General features: G+C 42.9%; 1 protein-coding gene across 1 annotated transcript in view; it reads right to left on the bottom strand.

Annotated features, from left to right (window-relative positions):
• Window positions 1-19,037, bottom strand: part of DNAH12 (dynein axonemal heavy chain 12) — a 171,424-nt gene extending 152,387 nt beyond the window's left edge. The window contains exons 1-4 of the mRNA XM_045024879.1: window positions 18,917-19,037; window positions 7,370-7,536; window positions 1,473-1,563; window positions 1,101-1,127 (exon numbers count right to left, since the gene is read on the bottom strand). Coding sequence (XP_044880814.1) covers window positions 1,101-1,127; window positions 1,473-1,563; window positions 7,370-7,536 — 285 coding nt within the window. The 5' untranslated portion in view covers window positions 18,917-19,037. The remainder of the gene's footprint in view (window positions 1-1,100; window positions 1,128-1,472; window positions 1,564-7,369; window positions 7,537-18,916) is intronic.
• Between the last annotated feature and the right edge of the window lie 321 nt (window positions 19,038-19,358).

The raw sequence follows: 19,358 nt of genomic DNA, 5'->3' as shown, positions 1-19,358 counted from the left end.
TGAGGTATGAGCTGGTGCTTGTGGGTGATGGGTTTGTTACCACTCACATTAAGACCTGTACACCTATGGATCTTAGACATTGACACTTACTTGACAGGGGAAGTGAATGGAACACAGTGGCTAAGTAGGTGTGATCAAGCTTCTTTCTAGTTTAGGACAGATGCTGGACTGTAGATTTGCGTCTGAGAGCAGAGTGGTCACAGAGATATGCCTTGTCTTAAGAACAAGAAGTTATCTGCTTCATGATTTGCACATGTATATACACACATACACATGAATTTTCTCATTAAAACCAGGGCACAACCTCCATGATTCCCAAACCCTTTCATTTCCCAGGGGCTAGAATGTAACCTATGGCCTCAATTCAAAACTCACTGATGTCTGGCTCCTAGGCGGAAGCGCGCAAGCAACTTCGCGTGACTCTCGTCTGCAGGCACCACCACCCTCCAGTCCCTATTGGCTGGGAACTGGTGCTTCGGGTGAGGGCAGCACGCGGGGCCCCATGGCCCCCCTGCCTAGAAGCCAGACCCGTTATGGCTGCTTCCGGGGCACAGCACGGTGTCGGAAAAGGTAGCCACTAGTCTGCCTTAGCTGGGCAGCACCGACAACGGGACTTTTAAGTCCTGGTAGGCATGGCTGATTGCAGCAAAGCGACCCAGTGCCTTATATGCTGCGAGCCAGTCTCGACCCAGGTTTGAAAAACACTGATGTAAGTGACCACTTATCACTTAGTCCAGCTTGCCTGGGTAGCAAGATAGGCTCTCCAGTCTAAGAGGACTGCCTGTGACTCAATGGTAAAACTGTTATAGTGATCCAGGAGTTCACATTTGTTACTTCGGTTGGTGAAATCTAATTATAAAACATACTACCAGTTTGGAGTGTCTAGCCCATTTTTGGCAGTTTGCCCTGAGGTAGGCACTCACGGCCATGAGCCACTCCAGATAGCATGACAGCCACCTCTTCCAAAAGGCAACTGTTAGAAACTGGCCTAATTTAACACTATTAATTCCTCACACACATGCAATTTCTGTATTATTTCAGCACAGGAAGCATGCGGTATCTCTTGTGAGAAAAGTAGAATAGTAAACAATTTAACTCACTCTTCGTTTTTTTTGTTCACTGTTCATCTGTAAAAATAAAATGAAAACATAACAAAAACAAGTCACATATCAAAGTAAGAGTGTAAACAATGATAATCCATATCAGAAAACAAATATATTAATATAAATCTTGATTCTCAAGCTGAACAAATATTATTGCTACTTAAGAGCTCTACCCTACAAACATGCATGCATCTATATATTGACTTCAGTGGAACTATTCACATGGGTCAAGCTATTTATGATTTAATGCAGGATTGGGCCCTAATTTGCTAAACATTTGCAGATAAGAGACTAAATACATTATCAACAAGAATCAAATATAACGTGATCAAAATTAAACATTACAGCTGAAAGGAATTAAAAACTCACAGTAGAAGGTAGTTCTGGCTCAGGAGGTGTGGGAACTCTCCGATACTTTTCTTCCATGGTTGCTTTATAATCTTTTAAAGCCCGGTCAATTCTGAAGTATAGTTTATAGTTGGAAATAGTTTTAAAAACTTTTACACAATATTTTAAAAATAACATAATACAGTCATTTTAAAGTGCTGCAAATTCCTTTTTCATATTTACCAACTATTCCAACTCTATAGAGTAAGACTCTCCAACTTGCTCTCTCTTTTCTTATATAGTGAGATACCCATATCTTAATCACAGTCAAAAGAAAATATTGGGATCCATGCGTGGTACTGCGTTAACACGGGGACTGAGTTATAGCAGGGACCGCGTTAAAATGAATTGCAATTAAAGTAATTAAATTTGGGATCCACGACTGCGACATATGTGAATTCGCGCTATATAGACGTGCGTTCTAGTGAGGGTCCGGTGTATATATAGTCATTCTAAGTTGAACACGGTGAGCTAAACACCAGACTGATACCATGATTGATTTTTACTTCTACCTCTTTCTGAAAGTAGGTCCCAACGAACTGCGCTATGTCAATGACTGAGTGAAGTGAGGTTCCTGAGGAAGTCTAATTGTATTATTTAAATATGTTAAGAAGCGAAAAACATGCTCTCCTTTTTACTGCATGAATTTATAAATTGAAAAATAAATAACTAAAATAATTAAATGGCCATTAGAAGAGTTTAGATGACTGGTATTGGCCTGTCATGTTGACCTTGGCAATCAAAACATTGCACCCCATTCTGCTTAATGTGAGTACACTGTACATTAACAAGTGAACATATATATACAGGTTTCGGAGTGGTAGCCATGTTAGTCTGTATCAGAAAAAAACAATGAGGAGTCCTTGTGGCACCGGGAGACTAACAAATTTATTTGGGCATATGCTTTCATGAGCTAGAACCCACTTCATCAGATGCATGGAGTGGAAAATACAGGAGCAGGTATAAATACATGAAAAGATGGCAGCTGCCTTACCAAGTGTGAGATCAGTATAATGAGACAATTTAATTAACAGTAGGATACCAATGGAGGAAAAATAACTTTGAAGTGGGCCACTCTCATTACCACTACAAAACAGTTGACAAGAAGGTGTGAATAACAGTTGTGATGGGGCAAGGCCAGATGGCTACAGTAAAGTACTGAGGAACAGGTATGTTAGCCCCAGGCTAAACAAATCCCTAGTACCGTGGTAACCAAATGGCAGTTGCTCCAGGTTAATCAAGGCACCTGGGGCCAATTAAGATCTTTCTAGAAGGCAGTGGAGATAGCTACATTGATTAGAACACCTGCAGCCAATCAAGGCAGGCTAATCAGGGCACCTGGGTTTAAAAAGGAGCTCACTCCAGTCAGGTGGGGAGGAGCCAGAGGAGAGGAAGTGTGTGTGAGGAGCTGGGAGCAAGAGGCGCAAGGAGCTGAGACTGAGAGGGTGTGCTACTGGAGGATTGAGGAATTATCAGACAATCAAGCATTATCAGACACCAGGAGGAAGGTCCTGTGGTGAGGATAAAGAAGGTGTTTGGAGGAGGCCATGGGGAAGTAGCCCAGGAGTTGTAGCTGTCATGCAGCTGTTACAGGAGGCACTATAGACAGCTGCAATCCACAGGGCCCTGGGCTGGAACCCGGAGTAGAGGGCGGGCCCGGGTTCCCCCCAAACCTCGCAACTCCTGATCAGACACAGGAGGAGTTGACCCAGACTGTGGGTTCCACCAGAGGGGAAGATCACTGAGGTGAGCAAATCCGCCAATAAGCACAGGACCCACCAAGGTAGAGGAGGAACTTTGTTACACTGTAGGGGGAAATTAGTATGGGGGAAATTAAGTTTAGGTTTTGTAATGACCCAACCACTCCCAATCTTTATTCAGGCCTAATTTGATGGTGTCCAGTTTGCAAATTAATTTCAGTTATGCAGTTTCATGTTGGAGTCTGTTTTTGAAGTTTTTTTGTTGAAAAATTGCCACTTTTATGTCTGTTATTGAGTGACCAGGGAGATTAAAGTGTTCTCCTACTGGTTTTTGAATGGTTTTGAGTCAGGGGCTCGTTCACCTGCACATCTATCATCACCTGCACATATGCCATCATGTGCCAGCAATGCCCCTCTGCCATGTATATTGGCCAAACCAGACAGTCTCTACACAAGAATAAATGGACACAAATCTGACATCAGGAATTATAACATTCAAAAACCAGTAAGTTGGCACAGTGAGTTTGTTAGCAGTAGACATATGGTTCAGGAGACGTGTCCTAGTAGAACAATTCAAGAAAAATAGTCAATCACTATTAGACTCACTGGCAATAAGTTTGAAGTTAAAATTGCATTTTAATATTTCCACCTAATGTATTCTTTGTTTGATTTAATGTTGCATCATACTGTATTCAACATCAAGAGTGTGTTTTTTCTTAATTCTCATGTATTGGTATCACATTATAATTGCCCATCTAGTTTACAAATTAAAAGTCAAAAATAGCAATAACATATTTGATTATAGTTAGCAAGCCCATTCTTAACATACATGACAGAACAAGGACATTTTAGAGATTATATGAAATGTCTGAAATAAACCTGTCTTCTGCATTTTAAATTTAAAATATTTTATTTGACATTCATAAGTGTATCTATCAAAATTTCTAAATATACGTACAAGACTAAAAAAAGTCACAATTTAGAAGAGACCATTTTAAAAAAATTACACATCATCTGAAAATTATTAATCTATTATTGCTCAAGATTATTTAAAATTGAAAAAGATGAAAGAGGAAAAAACTGATTGTCCATTTTTTCCAGTTTCTTTATATTAAGTATTTGACAGCTGTTTTACTGTTTCCCTGTGTGGGGTTTTCACAAATCAAAAAGGGAAAAATCATTTTACAAAGTAGAAAATATGATTATAAAATCCACAAACATTGGCAAGGGGACTCGGACAGGTGCAGTAACTGAAACTATTTTGAATTTCTTTTTTAAACTGACTAAGTTTCAGGTTTATAGTGTCCCTTTAAACAAATCAAAGGTATCATCTTCTCTTTCTCAACAGTACATTTACGCTTAACAAGAGTGGAATAAATAATATTTTAAACTATTCACACAATGTACAGTCTAAGGATAGGTATCAATATTTAAGCAGAACTCCCCACTGACGGCATGATTATGATTATGAAATTCTCTTGTAACATAGCTGCAAATAATGTATCTTAGGCCATCAATGACACTAAATATGTGAGGATCACAACTGACCTTATTTAAGGAGAATCAACTTAACAAGACAATTTAATATCATACTTCAAGAGATCCTTCTCAGCCTATCAGAATGCATGTCAGCAGTCATTTTATTGTATAATAAATTATCAATGTGACATAGTTAACATTCCAAGTGGCCTCACTCTGCCACTACAGATATTAGTGAAAGATCAGAATTTGGCTTCAGATGTTAAGAACTAAAAATGCAGGGGTTTAATTTTGTATTTGTTAAGCTTGTATTGTGATAGACCAGGGGTTGGCAACCTCTGGCACATGGCTCGCCAGGGTAAGCACCCTGGCAGGCCGGGCCAGTTTGTTTACCTGTTGCATCGACAGGTTCGGCTGGAAGCTGCAGCCTGCACATCCCTCGGCCTGTGCCGCTTCCCGCCGCCCCCATTGGCCTGGGACAGCAAACTGCGGCCAGTGGGAGCCACAGTCGGCCGAACCTGCTGACGCGGCAGGTAAATAAACTGGCCCAGCCCACCAGGGAGCCATGTGCCAGAGGTTGCTGACCCCTGTGATAACCTGCCCTGCATGTTTTTCAGTCTATCTTGCTCTCTGCTTGTAAAGCACCATGTAAATGTATGACTTTGTATAATTGATTTTATAGTTATTAATAAAAATACCATTGCCTCTTTTCCTCAGTACTAATCCAATTCCCTTGTGCTAAACTACTCTTAGGCCTTGATCCTGCAATCTGGTCTTACGCCAGTGCTTAGTTCCACTGAAATCAATAGGAAACTAAACTAATGCAGGAATTCCCCCTGCATGGACCAGACTGTAAAATCCAGGCCTTATTTTATCTATTTAGGAATTGAATTATTTCCAAAGAAAACAAAGGGGGAGGGGGGGCTATTTCTTAACTATAGTCTGCGTAAAAAGAAAAATGTTTCAAAATGTAAACGGGTATGTGCATGCAGTGCATAAAGATACTGCATGACTCTTTCTTTTAAGAGAGATGCCTTAGGGTTATCCATGCAACTGAGTACCGTCACTACATTTCACCAACATGGCTCCAATCCTACAAAGATTTACACAGATGCTTAACTTTAAACATTGAATTGACATCAATGGGACTCACATGCTAAGTAAGATAAGCATGTGCTAAACTTTGCTAGAATGAGGCCTTAGTCTCCATTCAATCATCTTGAGGCAATTATGTACTTTGTCTATGCTTCTTAACCCTATAGATTTAGGTTAGATTGCTTCCTTTGCACCACTTTATCTTTGATCAAGCAAGCAAACACACACACTTCCAATGCCAATACTACTCCCAGGGTAACCTGACAGGTGTGTTCTTAGCCCACATCATCCTTGCATTTATACCAACAGAGCAATCATACATCCTTAAAAACTTGCAGAAAAAGAAATCTAGTAATTTAAAAGATAGTTGCAATTAATACATTTCAAAAAAACCTTAGCAATAGATTTCCATGTTAATTTAGTTACCAGCCAGACCTACAAAAATTCCATGAAATTACCCTTTCTAATGTTTTTGTAAATGCTTTTTCATACACAGGACTTATAAAGCATTATTTGTGTATAATATTAATGTATGTAAATCTATGAATTTGGCTCCATGTCTGTCACGGAGGTCGCAGAAGTCACAGATTCCATGACTTCTGCAGCAGCCAGTGTGGCTGACCCCAGGGCCAGCTGCTCAGGTAGCGCCAGGGCCAGCTACACCAGCCACTGCTGGAGTGGCCCCAAGGACTACCCGAGCAGCAGCTCCTGCAGCTGGCCCCAGGGATCACCCAAGCAACGGCCAGTGCGGCTGGACCCGGGGACCGCCCGAGCAGTGATCCTTGGAGCAGCCATAGCAGCCACTGTCAGCGGCCTCCAGCAGTGGTCCCGGGCTGGCCAGAGCAGCAACTGTTGGCGGACCCCAGCAGCAGTCCCGGGGCAGCTGGAGCAGCAGAAGTCAGTAGTACCTGACAGCGGTCCTGGGGAACCGGAGCAGCTGCCAGTCAGCAGCAGCCTCCGGCAGCTAGTGCCACAGACCCCTCCCTAGGAGCGATCCCTCCCCCCAAGATTTAGTCTGGGGTATTTACAGTATAAGTAATGGACAGGTCATAGGCGATGAGTTTTTGTTTATTGCCTGTGACCTGTCCGTGACTTTTATTAAAAATACCCATAACTAAATCATAGCCTTATCTATGAACCACCACAACAGGTGCACTCCTTTGGGACAATGCAAATCATTAAACCCAGAACAAAACATGCAAGAGCTGGGGCCAGAGCTTTCTCTATTGCGGGGACCCAGCTACAGAACAATCTTCTAGAGGAGTTGACGTGAATCCAGAGTCTAGCCATCTTTAGTTAACATTGCAAAGCCTTCTTTTTTGAGAGAACCTTTCCATCATAACTGACACTCATTCCCAATCACAAAGAAAACCCCTAAAGCTACCCCAGAGTTTTGATCCTGTAAAGGGAAAAGTGTCAGCAAGACTCCGTGAAGTCATTAGGGACCTTGCTATTGATTTTATATGGAAGACACTTTGATGGTAATAGCTGGCAGCATAAAACTCAAAGAAAAAAAGATTGTTAAAACTTCAGTTGCCTAGGAATGCAGTGACCCTTTAATCTGAATCTGAACATCACTTATTGGTTGAATTATATGAAACTCACACTATCTGATTAAGCGTCTTTTGCTGTTCCTTGAATCTTCGGTATTTCAATAGTTTATTGTGTGATGACACACCAGCTGTGGATGACATAGGTAAAACTATAGGTGGCAAATGATTGTTCCAATCCTCTTTATCGGTGGGTGGTGTCAATCTATTTGACAATGACATCTAAATGCACAATAAAACAAGAAAAAATTAATAGATTACTATATTAAATTGTACTTGCATGAGAAATTGAATGGGTTAGTCACAACAATTTCCATGATCTAGACACCAAAACAACACAGACTTCCACAATGGAAAGACAGGCACTGATTCCATGGGTGCTCCAAGGCTGGAGCACCCATGGAAAAAATAGCAGGCGCTTAGCACTCACCAGCAGCCAAGCACCCTCCCAACCCCCCGTGCCTCCCACCCACCGATCAACTCCTCCCACTCCCTCCCAGAGTTTCCCACTGCCGTGAATCAGCTGTTCCTTGGCATGCAGGAGGCACTGGGAGGAAGGGAGAGGAGCAGGGACAGGGCATACTTGGGGGAGGGGTGCAATGGGGTAGGAAAAGGAGTAGCGGGGGCATGGCAGGGCCTTGGGGGAAGAGGTGGAGTTGGGGCAGGGCCTGTGGCTGAGCAGGAGTTGGAAAAACTGGAAGCCAATAGAAAAACACTATACTGTATGTACTTAAATTCCAAAGTACAAAGGGATATTTAGGGCTCTATTCAGTCCTTGGTTCATACAAAAGAAAATAACTGGAAATGGTGAACGTGACTCTAAATGCTACATGAACAACTTGACTTATATTGTTCTTTTTGTCTCAATTAATCTGTAAGTGAAAATCTTGGTTTTGGGCAAGGTTTCCAGATAAGGGCTTCTGGTAAATATGGTAGACCTGCCTCATCTCTGGCTTTTGCTGGTGGCCCTGCTTTTCATTCTGTCCTTCAGGTTTCCAACTTGTCAGCTACATCTCTGGATTTTCATGACTGGGCATCAACATTTTTTTCACTCACTCCTGAATAGGCAGAGTGATGCTGGTAAACTAGGTCACATCAGGGCCACAGCCCACTTCACTTGTGTGTTAGGGTACGTCTACACTACGGGATTATTCCGAATTTACAGAAACCGGTTTAGTAAAACAGATTGTATAAAATCGAGTGCACGTGGCCACACTAAGCACATTAATTCGGTGGTGTGCGTCCACGGTCCAAGGCTAGCGTCGATTTCTGGAGCATTGCACTGTGGGTAGCTATTCCGTAGCTATTCCATAGTTCCTGCAGTCTCCCCTGCCCCTTGGAATTCTGGGTTGAGTTCCCAGTGCCTGATGGGGCAAAAATCATTGTTGCGGGTGGTTCTGGGTACAGCCTCACCCCTCCCTCCCTGAAAGCAGCAGACAACCGTTTTGCGCCTTTTTTGCTTTGTGAACTGTGCAGACGCCATAACACAGCAAGCATGGACCCTGCTCAGCTCAATACTGCAATTGTGGATGTTTTAAACACCTCGCGCACTCTCGTGCAGTATATGGTGAACCAGGACCTTCAAACCCAGGCGAGGAGGAGGCGGATACGGCAGTGCGGCGATGACAATGATGAGGACGTGGACACAGAATTCTCTCAAACCGCGGGCCCCTGCGCTTTGGAGATCCTGATGGTAATGGGGCAGATTCTATCCATTGAACGCCGATTTTGGGCCTGGGAAACAAGCACAGACTGGTGGGACCGCATTGTGTTGCAGGTGTGGGACGATTCGCAGTGGCTGCGAAACTTTCGCATGTGTAAGGGCACTTTCATGGAACTTTGTGACTTGCTTGCCCCTGCCCTGAAATGCCATGATACCAAGATGAGAGCAGCCCTCACAGTAGAGAAGCGAGTGGCGATAGCCCTGTGGAAGCTTGCAACGCCAGACAGCTACCGGTCAGTCGGGAATCAATTTGGAGTTGGAAAATCTACTGTGGGGGCTGCTGTGATGCAAGTAGCCAAAGCAATCACTAAGCTGCTGCTACGAAAGGTTGTGACTCTGGGAAACGTGCAGGCCATAGTGGGTGGCTTTGCTGCACTGGGATTCCCTAACTGGGGGGGGGCGATAGATGGAACCCATATCCCTATCTTGGCACCGGAGCACCAGGGCACCCAGTACGTAAACCGGAAGGGGTACTTTTCAATGGTGCTGCAAGCACTGGTGGATCACAAGGGACGTTTCACCAACATCCACGTGGGATGGCCAGGGAGGGTTCATGACGCTCGCGTCTTCAGAAGCACTACTCTGTTTAAACGGCTGCAGCAAGGGAATTACTTCCCAGACCAGAAAATAACAGTTGGGGATGTTGAAATGCCTGTCGTTATCCTGGGGGACCCAGCCTACCCCTTGATGCCATGGCTCATGAAGCCATACACAGGCAGCCTGGACAGTGGTCAGGAGCTGTTCAACTACAGGCTGAGCAAGTGCAGAATGGTGGTGGAATGTGCATTTGGCCGTTTAAAGGCGCGCTGGCGCACATTACTGACTCGCTCTGACCTCAGCCAAACCAATGTCCCCTGTTATTGCTGCTTGCTGCGTTCTCCACAATCTCTGTGAGAGTAAGGGGGAGACCTTTATGGCGGGGTGGGAGGCTGAGGCAAATCACCTGGCCGCTGATTACGCGCAGCCAGACACCAGGGAGATTAGAAGAGCACACCAGGAAGTGGTGCGCATCAGAGAAGCTTTGAAAACGAGCTTCATCACTGGCCAGGGTATGGTGTGACTGCTGTGTTTGTTGATGAACACCCACCCCCCTTGATTGACTCATTCCCTGTAAGCAACTCACCCTCCCCCTTCGAGTACAGCTTACTTATACAAATAAAGTCACTATAGTTTAAAAATCATGTATTCTTTATTAATTCATTATAAAAAGAGGGAGAGAAGTAAGGGTGTGGTTTGGGAGGAGGATAGGAGGGATGGAGAAGGCCACTAAAAAAATTTCACAGTAATGACAGCCTTCTGGTTGGGCTGTCCACGGGGGTGGAGTGGGCGGGTGCACGGAGCCTCCCCCCACGCGTTCTTACACGTCTGGGTGAGGAGGATGTAGAACATGGTGAGGGTGGTTATACAGGGGCAGCAGTGGAACTCTGTGATCCTGCTGCCGTTCCTGAAGCTCCACCAGACGCCGGAGCATGTCAGTTTGATCACGCAGCAGCCCCCGAGTTGCATCCCGCCACCGCTGATCTTCCTGCCGCCACCTCTGATTTTCCTGCCGATCTTCCTGCCGCCACCTCTCATCTCGGGTGTCCCTCCTGTCCTCACGTTCACTGGCATCTTTCCTGTAATTTGATACCACCTCCTTCCACTCATTCAGATGAGCTCTTTCCTTGCGTGTAACTTCCATAATATCCGAGAACATTTCATCTCGCATCTTCTTTTTCCTCCGCCTTATCTGGGCTAGCCTTTGGGATGGAGTAGGGAGGCTTGAAAAATTTGCAGCTGCATGAGGGAGAGAAGTATTTAAAAAGATATATTTTACAGAACAATGGTTATATTCTTTCACAGAGAACAGCACTATTCACCTTACATAGCACATGTGATTTCACTACAAGGTCGCATTTTTCATCTTAATACTGAGTGCCTGCAGCTCTGGGGTTATAGATCTCACAGACACAGGTCCGGGCATCAGAATTCAGCTTGCATGCGGCCATGGTAAGCCACTGTCTTTCGCCTTCTGCAGTGATTTACCCCTCCCTCCAACGCATGGCTAATACCATGCAAGCTCACTGCTAATCACCACCCTTCCCCCACCCCCCACGCGGGGCTGGTAGCTGGGAAGATCCCCGCTGACCAAACGCGAAAAAGATCATCGGTATTTCACTCCTCCTCTTCCCCCGCTTGGCTACGTGCAGGAAAGGATTTTTTTTTAAGCTGCTGCAGTCCACGAACCCAGTAGGAAAATGGCCATCTCTGTGTCCCCTTACTTAAATTCCTGATTTTCAACCAGGTTACCCTGAACGATATCACTTTGCTGAGGATAACACAGCGAGATAAAGAACGGATGCTTCTTGAATGCCAGCAATCACTGGGACCATACGCAGCTATGCTTTGCCATGCAATGATACCTGATTACTTGCTACATGCATGGCGTGGTAAAGTGTCCTACCATGGTGGACAGAACAAGGCTGCCTTGCCCAGAAACCTTCTGCAAAGGCTTCTGGAGTACCTCCAGGAGCGCTTCATCGACATGTCCCTGGAGGATTTCCGCTCAATCCCCAGACATGTTAACAAACTTTTCGTCCTCAGGGCAAATCAATCATTAAAAAACGCTTGCTTAAAAAACAATGCTTGATATTTGCAAAGGTACACTCACTAGAGGTCCCTTCCATGGGTTCATTGTCTGGGATAGTGGCTTGGGAGGGTAATTCCGTCAGGGTGAGAAAAAACTCCTGGCTGTTGGGGCTCACGGAGTGCTGTGTGTTCTCTGCAAGGTCGTCGTCCTCTTCCTCCTCCTCATCTTCCCCGTCCGCATAATCCTCAGCCATGGCACAGATTACAACCCCCACTTGGAATCCACGGACAGGGGTGGGGTAGCTGTGGCGCAGCCCCCTAAAATTGCATGCAGCTCAGCGTAGAAGCGGCATGTTTTTGGACCTGCACCGGACCTTCCATTTGCTTCTTTGGTTTTCTGGTAGGCTTGTCTGAGCTCCTTAACTTTCACTCTGCACTGCAATGAGTCCCTGCTGTGGCCTTTATCCGTCATAGACTTTGAAATTCTTTCAAATACTTTTTCATTTCGTCTTTTGGAACGCAGTTCTGTTAGCACTGAATCCTCTCCCCATATAGCGATCAGATCCAGTACCTCCCGTGCAGTCCATGCTGGAGCTCTTTTTCGATTCTCAGGAGACTGCATTGTTACCTGTGCGTGGTCACCTGTGCTGATGAGCTCTCCATGCTGGGGAAGCAGGAAATGAATTTCAAAAGTTCACAGGGCTTTTCCTGTGTATCTGGCCAGTGCATCAGAGTTCAGAATGCTGTCCAGAGCGGTCACAGTGGTGCACTGTGGGATACCGCCCGGAGGCCAATACCGTCGATTTGCGGCCACACTAACCCTATTCCGATATGTTAATCCCGATATTAGCGCTACTCCTCTCGTCGGGGAGGAGTACAGAAACCGATTTAAACAGCCATTTAAATCGTTATAAAGGGCCTCTTAGTGTGGACGGGTGTGGCGTTAAATCGGTTTTACGCTCCTTAAACCGGTTTAAACGCGTAGTGTAGACCAGGCCTAAGTATCAAAAGCAACTGTTAGATGTAAGAATGCATTCAGGCCAATTTACTTGCTATTAGGATAGATCAAAGTAATTGCTAAATGTATACAGGTGTATTCAGATGTTTAAACTTCATGAAAACTAATGGGTCGTTACTGTATTCTATTCCTGTTATAACGTAACAGCAAACATTTACTGTAACTAAATTACCTATCAAAGAAATCTTGTGAAATGCTAATGAAGAACATAAGGACTTTAACAAAAAATGCTAATTTCAAAGCAAATGATCATTCTGTGTGATGATTCAGGGCAAAGATTCTGAATGCCTTCCTCACTATCAGTCATCAAAGAAAAAGCCCATGTGGGAACAGACACTGTCAGCTGGCTTACAGTGTAAAGGAGCTCTAAATATGAATTCATGAAAAGATCCTTAATCTCTGGACTGCTAGGATTCTAACAGGGCAGAAAAACTAAACAAGAAGACAGAGATCCCCAGAGTTAATCTGAATAGCCCTGGAAAACTTTTTTGGAAAACTGGCAGTTTATTAATCACTACCACCATTTGGAATTACAAACTGTGATTTACCTGTAATTATATTTTATCTGCTTTAAACTGTCATTCTTTTTTCTTAGCTAACAAACCTATAGTTAGTTTGCTACAGAATTGGCTGCCAGTGTTGTCTTTGATGTAAGATAGGGAGTACCAACTGATTTGGGGTAAGTGACTGGTGTTTTGGGACTGGGAGAAATCAGATAGGGTGTTGTTTGGTGCTCCTGCTATGGTCAGAAAACAGAAGGGATTTGTAAAGTTCCTCAAATATCAAATTGGCCACCTGACAATCAAATTTCACTGTATCATCCATCAAGAAAACCTATGTGCTAAAATTTCTAATTCAGAGCTTAATAATGTGATGAATACAGTGGTGCGAATTGTGAATTTCCTTGTTGCTCCATCTGCTTTGACTCAGACAGTTTCAAGCACTAATAGAATAGATGGACGGTGCTTATAACGACATTCCACTTCACAGCAACATTTGGTGGCTAAGTCGTGGCAAGGTTTTGGTGCACTTTTTAAACTGTTTTGATGCAATCAAGGCCTTTTTGTCGTAAAAAGGACAAAACTACCCTGAACTGGATGACGACAAATGGCTGTGTAAGCTCATGTTTCTAACTGACACCACCATTCACCTAAACAAACTGACACCACCGTTCACCTAAACGAACTCTGTCTCCAGGGTGCAAGGGAAATGGTTTTGGATCTTTATGACCTGAAGGTATTTGTTGTAAAACTAGCAGTTTTTTCTCAGGATATTCGAATTTATACTTTCCGCTACTTCCAACACATAAAAGAGCTATCGACATGTTACACCATCAGTGTCAATGAGATTGGAATGTACATGCAAGAACTGGAATCAGAATTTTCTGACAGATTTCCAGAGATTTGGCCCAATGCTTTCTTTTCTAATTAAACCTGAAAAGTTCAACAAAAGCGACTTGGATTTGTCTGTACTTCAGTGGATGGGCGTTGAAGATTTCAAAATGCAGCCCATTCAGTTAAAAAGCTCAGAACTGTGGGCATCAAAGTTTGGAAATCTGCAGAGTGCACTTGAAACTACTGAGAGAGATCCTGGGGTCTGTATTCTGACCTGCTGGATGTCCCTGCCAGTGACATTTAACTGTTTGAAGAAAACTGTGTTTGCAATGCTTTCAGCATTTGGATCCACATACTTGTGTGAACTGGTATATTCACACATGAAATCTGTCCTCTGTCCCTCTTGGAGCCAGTTAACAACTGATCACTCAGAAGCCTGTGTGCAGCTTACAGTATCCAAATACATGCCACCAGACATTGGAAAACTCAGCAAGGAAAAGCAAGGCCAAGGATCCCACTAAACTGATAGGATCTGCATTTTAATTTAATTTTAAATGAAGCTTCTTAAACATTTTAAAAACCTTATTTACTTTACATACAACAATAGTTTAGTTATATAATATAGAATTATAGAGACAGACCTTCTAAAAATGTTAAAATGTATTACTGGCATGCAAAACCTTAAATTAGAGTGAATAAATGAAGACTTGGCACACCACTTCTGAAAGGTTGCTGACCCCTGGTCTAAAAGATACCATCAGAGATGCTTAGTTTGCAGTTCTCAAACTGTGGATTTTTATCTCCAGAAATAACATGCTTGTTAACAGCAAAAATGTTTAAAATAAATAAATAATATATAGAGGTGAGAAATAACAGACCCCCAGCCCTATTGTCCCTCTGCAGATTTGTGTACACAGAGTCAATCACTTACCTCTTAAAGTGCAAAGTTTCAAAAAGTTAAATAGAAGATTGTTAGGGGCGGAATAGATCTGGACAAGGAGAAGTCTGGAGATAAATTTGAGAAGGGAGGGACAGGTAGTAGAAACAAAAGTGAAACTGTTTTGAGCAGCATATTCCAGAAGTCTTAAGGTCTTTCTGAGCGTAGCCTTCATTGATTTGAGATCTATCATACCATTCTTTCACTAGAAGGGAAAACCTATAATGGCAGCAGGCTGTAAAAGAGACACAGTTTGGGAATAAGAACCATTCAAGAAATATATGTTTGCTGATGATGTTTTAAAGGAAGTCACACCAGTGAACTGGTGGAAGTCACTTAAGAATTTGGATTCAGAGACTGTTGAAGTGATAATCTCACTTTTAACAGCAGTATCATCTTCTGCCAGTGTAGAAAGAATATCTTCTTCCCTTGGACTAATTCATTACAAATTGAGAAATTGTTTGGGACCTGAAAAAGCAGGAAAGCTTGTTTTTATTTTCCGGATTATGAACAAACAGGAAAATGAAGGTGAAGACAACTGAGTTAGCTGCATAAACCAATATTTTAAGTATCTCAGGTTGACCTGGCTGACATGTCAATTTAATTTTTATTTCTTTTTTAAATATTTTATTTAACTATTCTAGTTAAAAACAATTTTAATAAAAAACAAACCTGAATTTAAAAACACTTGAATGTTTAACTAAATTCAAAAATTCATATGCTTGTTTTGTTAAAATATTATGTTTGCTGTTGAAGGAAAAAAATCCAGAATACATAATGTTGTTGTTTTAGTTAATAAAACAATTTAAATGTCTGTCTGGTGATACTCTCTTCCTAATACAGCATGGCAAAAAAATCTTCCAAATATTAATGATTAACCTGTTGAATTGGAGATAGTTCACCTCCCAATTACTTCATAAATATCTGCTTCAATTACCTTTTGGTAAATGAAATAACCAAACAATCATTCATTTTCTGATACAGCTGTAAAACTAATCTGAAAAGTTTTCAAAATAAATCACTTTAAAAACATATAGCGTACCTTCTAAAAATGAAACCTGTATCTATCTCTGAGTTGTGAAGACTATGTATTAAGGTTATAACAACCAACAAGACTGCACTTTTATGTAGAAATCCATGATTAAATTGAGTCTTCCTGACTAGTGATTTAAATCATGATTTACATCAATTTAATTTGCTTGGAAGAGACTAACTGCAGATTTATGCATTTTTTTCAGAGGATATCATTACCTGGTTGTAATGGACTATTTTTCCAAGTACCTAGAAAAATTTTTCCAAGTACCTAGAAAGACATAACATGTCACAGTGTTATTGAAAACCTGAAGTGCACTTTTGCTCTCTTCGGTATTCTAGACCAACTAGTGACAGCCAACAGACCAAAATTTTCTGCAGAAGAGTTTGTCATTCAAAATGAAATATGATTTGAACCATATTACTAGCAGCCCATATCATGCACAAGTGAAGGGGGAGGCTGAAAGAGCTCTACAGACAGCCCCAAAAAAATCCTACAGCAGGAAGATCCATTCCTTGCTCTTCTGAACTACAGATCAACACCAATAACAGCTACTGGATACAGTCCAGCACAACTCCTGATGGGAAGACAATTCAGAACTACTGTTCCAACTCTGGGAAAGAACCTATCTCCAAAGTGGCAATACATGAAGAGAGTACCAAAATAAAAAGCCAAAAAGATCTTATGAACACTTTTATAATAGATGTCAATTAGAGAACTGCCTGGCATGGTGACTGTCACACTGGATGAAGAAAAAAATGGACAAGATTAAGCAGAAAATAAATCCAACTCCAGCTGCTGTAAATAATTCATCACCCAGATCATACGTGATTAAACCAACTATGAAGAATTCAACAGAAACTACAGACATCTTCAGTTTATGCCTCAGAAAGATCAACAGAGCAAACTGTACAGGTGGTAGATGCAGAACAAGAAGTTGATGACTCAAAGATTCCATACTGACCACAGGCCGTCATTTGCAATTGGTGGATGACCAAATTGTTACATGTTTGGGTCATGTAATTAGAAATGATTCAGAGACAGTACAATTCAGAGATATTTAACAGATTGATCCATACTGAACTTTAAAGATAGCGGAAGAGTGTAAATTTTGTAAATGGTAGGAATGTAAAAGTTAAAGTGGGGAAAAAGAATGTTAAACTACATTCTACTGTTCAGCTACTAGGTGGCGCCATATACAACATACCTTACTTATGCATGATTAAATGATCTTATAGTGAACGCATCTCTGGTGTATTTCTCTGGGAAGGAAGCTCTGTAGGCAGTCCATATCTGGTATAAGAGGTTGACATGCAACCTACTGTGTACAAGGTGTACATGACATCTGCCAATGCTGATGTTTACTTACACAAACTGAGACTATTTATTTTCTTTTTTTTTGCAAATAAACAGGAAGACAGGCAGATGCTAACTAGCTTCCTTAGGACTGGTTGTGCCACTGCCTCAGCACATCCAATTCATGCCAGCCTAAGAGCAAAAGTGAGGGTCCTGAATTCTGATGCTCTGCTTCTACACACGTGCCTGTCAGCACCATCCCAACTTTGCTTGTATGTATGTTATACCTTTCTCCAGTCCTTTGTTTTTTACCCCATTTTAGATTGTAAACTCTTCAAGGCAGGGACTCTGTCTTCTCATTTGTGCTTATACAAAACTAAACACACACACACTCTCTCTCTCTCTCGACCTCACTTAATGAAAATCAAGCTATACATAGTTAAACAATATATGCTGAAATATTTTGAAGTCAGGGGATCCAATGTAATTGGTTTACTAGTCTGCACATTTAATTCCCTTTTTGCATACTCTACAGCCTTGTGTTCCACAATGTACAGAGCATGCAAAATCTAAAATAGAATATAAACGGGTGGCAAGGTTCTGCTGATCCACTGTTAGCCTACAGCATAAAATTGACTGAAATTCTGCTGCTTCGTTGTACCAGATGTCTGATTAACTCCATCAAGCTATAAAGCAGTGGCTCTCAACCTTTCCAGACTACAGTACCCCTTTCAGGAGTCTGATTTGTCTTGGTACCCCCAAGTTTCACCTCACTTTAAAACTATTTGCTTACAAAACCAGACATAAAATACAAACATGTCACAGTATGCTGTTACTGAAAAATTGCTTACTTTTTCATTTTTACCATGTAATCGTAAAATAAATTAATTGGAATATAAATATTGTACTTACATTTTCATTGGGTAGTATATAGAGTAGTATAAACAAGTCATTGTCTGTACAAAATTTTAATTTGTACTGACTTTACTAGTGCTTATTATGTAGCATATTGTAAAACTAGGCAAATATCTAGATGAGTTGATATACCCCCAGGGGTACATGTACGCCTGGTTGAGAACCACTGCTAAAAAGGATGTGAAAGTGGCTCTCTAGGGAGAAGAAATTAAGACACAGGAGGTCCTAGAGATAAACCCTGGGGAAAGCAAAACTCAGGGACACAGATTAGACTGGGCTTTATGTTGTAAAAGACAAAGCCAAGCCACAGGATAGCGATGGGTGAGTTTGGACAGTAACTCGTGTTCTAACGAGGAGAGGGAAGAGACTCAAGCTATGGAGAGGAGGAGAAACAACTCTGATGACATGAATACAGGATTAGAATTTCACTGCAGGATCAAGCAGTAAAAGACGCTAGACTAGAATGGAGTAAGCTCTTGGGCAGGCACAAATTCAGCCTTAAAAGCAGAATTGGAAATGCAGACAGTTCCCATCAAAGCACATTGATATAAAACCAACGTCCCCTAGTCCCCCTCTCACGTGTCCCCCATATAAAAGTCTGTAACACTCCCTGTCCCCTGCCACGGGGAAGGCGGCACGGCCCCCTCATTTACTGCTGCCCCAGCGCCAGTCCCAGGGGAGCGCAGCACCGCCTGTAAGAGCCCCTCACCCGCCCCCTGCCGGGAGGGCGGCACAGCAGAGGAAGGAGGGGGCGGTCCCTGTCCCTCTCCCTCCTCACCTCGCTCCGCTGCCTGGGCCCCAGAAGGGGCCGGGGGTTCGTTGTCCCTACCGGGGCAAACGGGACCAGAGCGGGCCCGGGCGGTTGCAACAGCGGCGGCAGCGCTTGGCTCCTCCGAAGGCTGCGCTCGCTGCCAGGATCAACAACGCGGTTGCCATGGCGACAAGTGCCGGGACCGAGAGTAGAGAGCGAGCGGCCTCCCCCTTCAGCCAGCGGCAGCTCGCGTCGTGCTTGTTACCGGAGCCGGGCGAGGGGGGCGGTGAGGGGAGCGGAATCAGACATGCGCCAGCTGTGACTTTGTTTGCTAAACAAGTGCATATAGAGAATGTGCCAGCTCCATGCAAATTATTGGGATTCAGCAGCTTCTTCCAACCCTCTAAGTTTGTAGCTACTTCCCGGGATCCCATGCCTGCAAAGCCTCTTTATGCCTAAAGAACGAGGA

This window comes from Mauremys mutica, chromosome 7, assembly GCF_020497125.1.
Source record: "Mauremys mutica isolate MM-2020 ecotype Southern chromosome 7, ASM2049712v1, whole genome shotgun sequence".
NCBI lineage: Eukaryota > Metazoa > Chordata > Testudines > Geoemydidae > Mauremys > Mauremys mutica.
The sequence above is the reverse complement of the archived record's forward strand: the minus strand, read 5'-3'. Positions and strand labels throughout refer to the sequence as shown.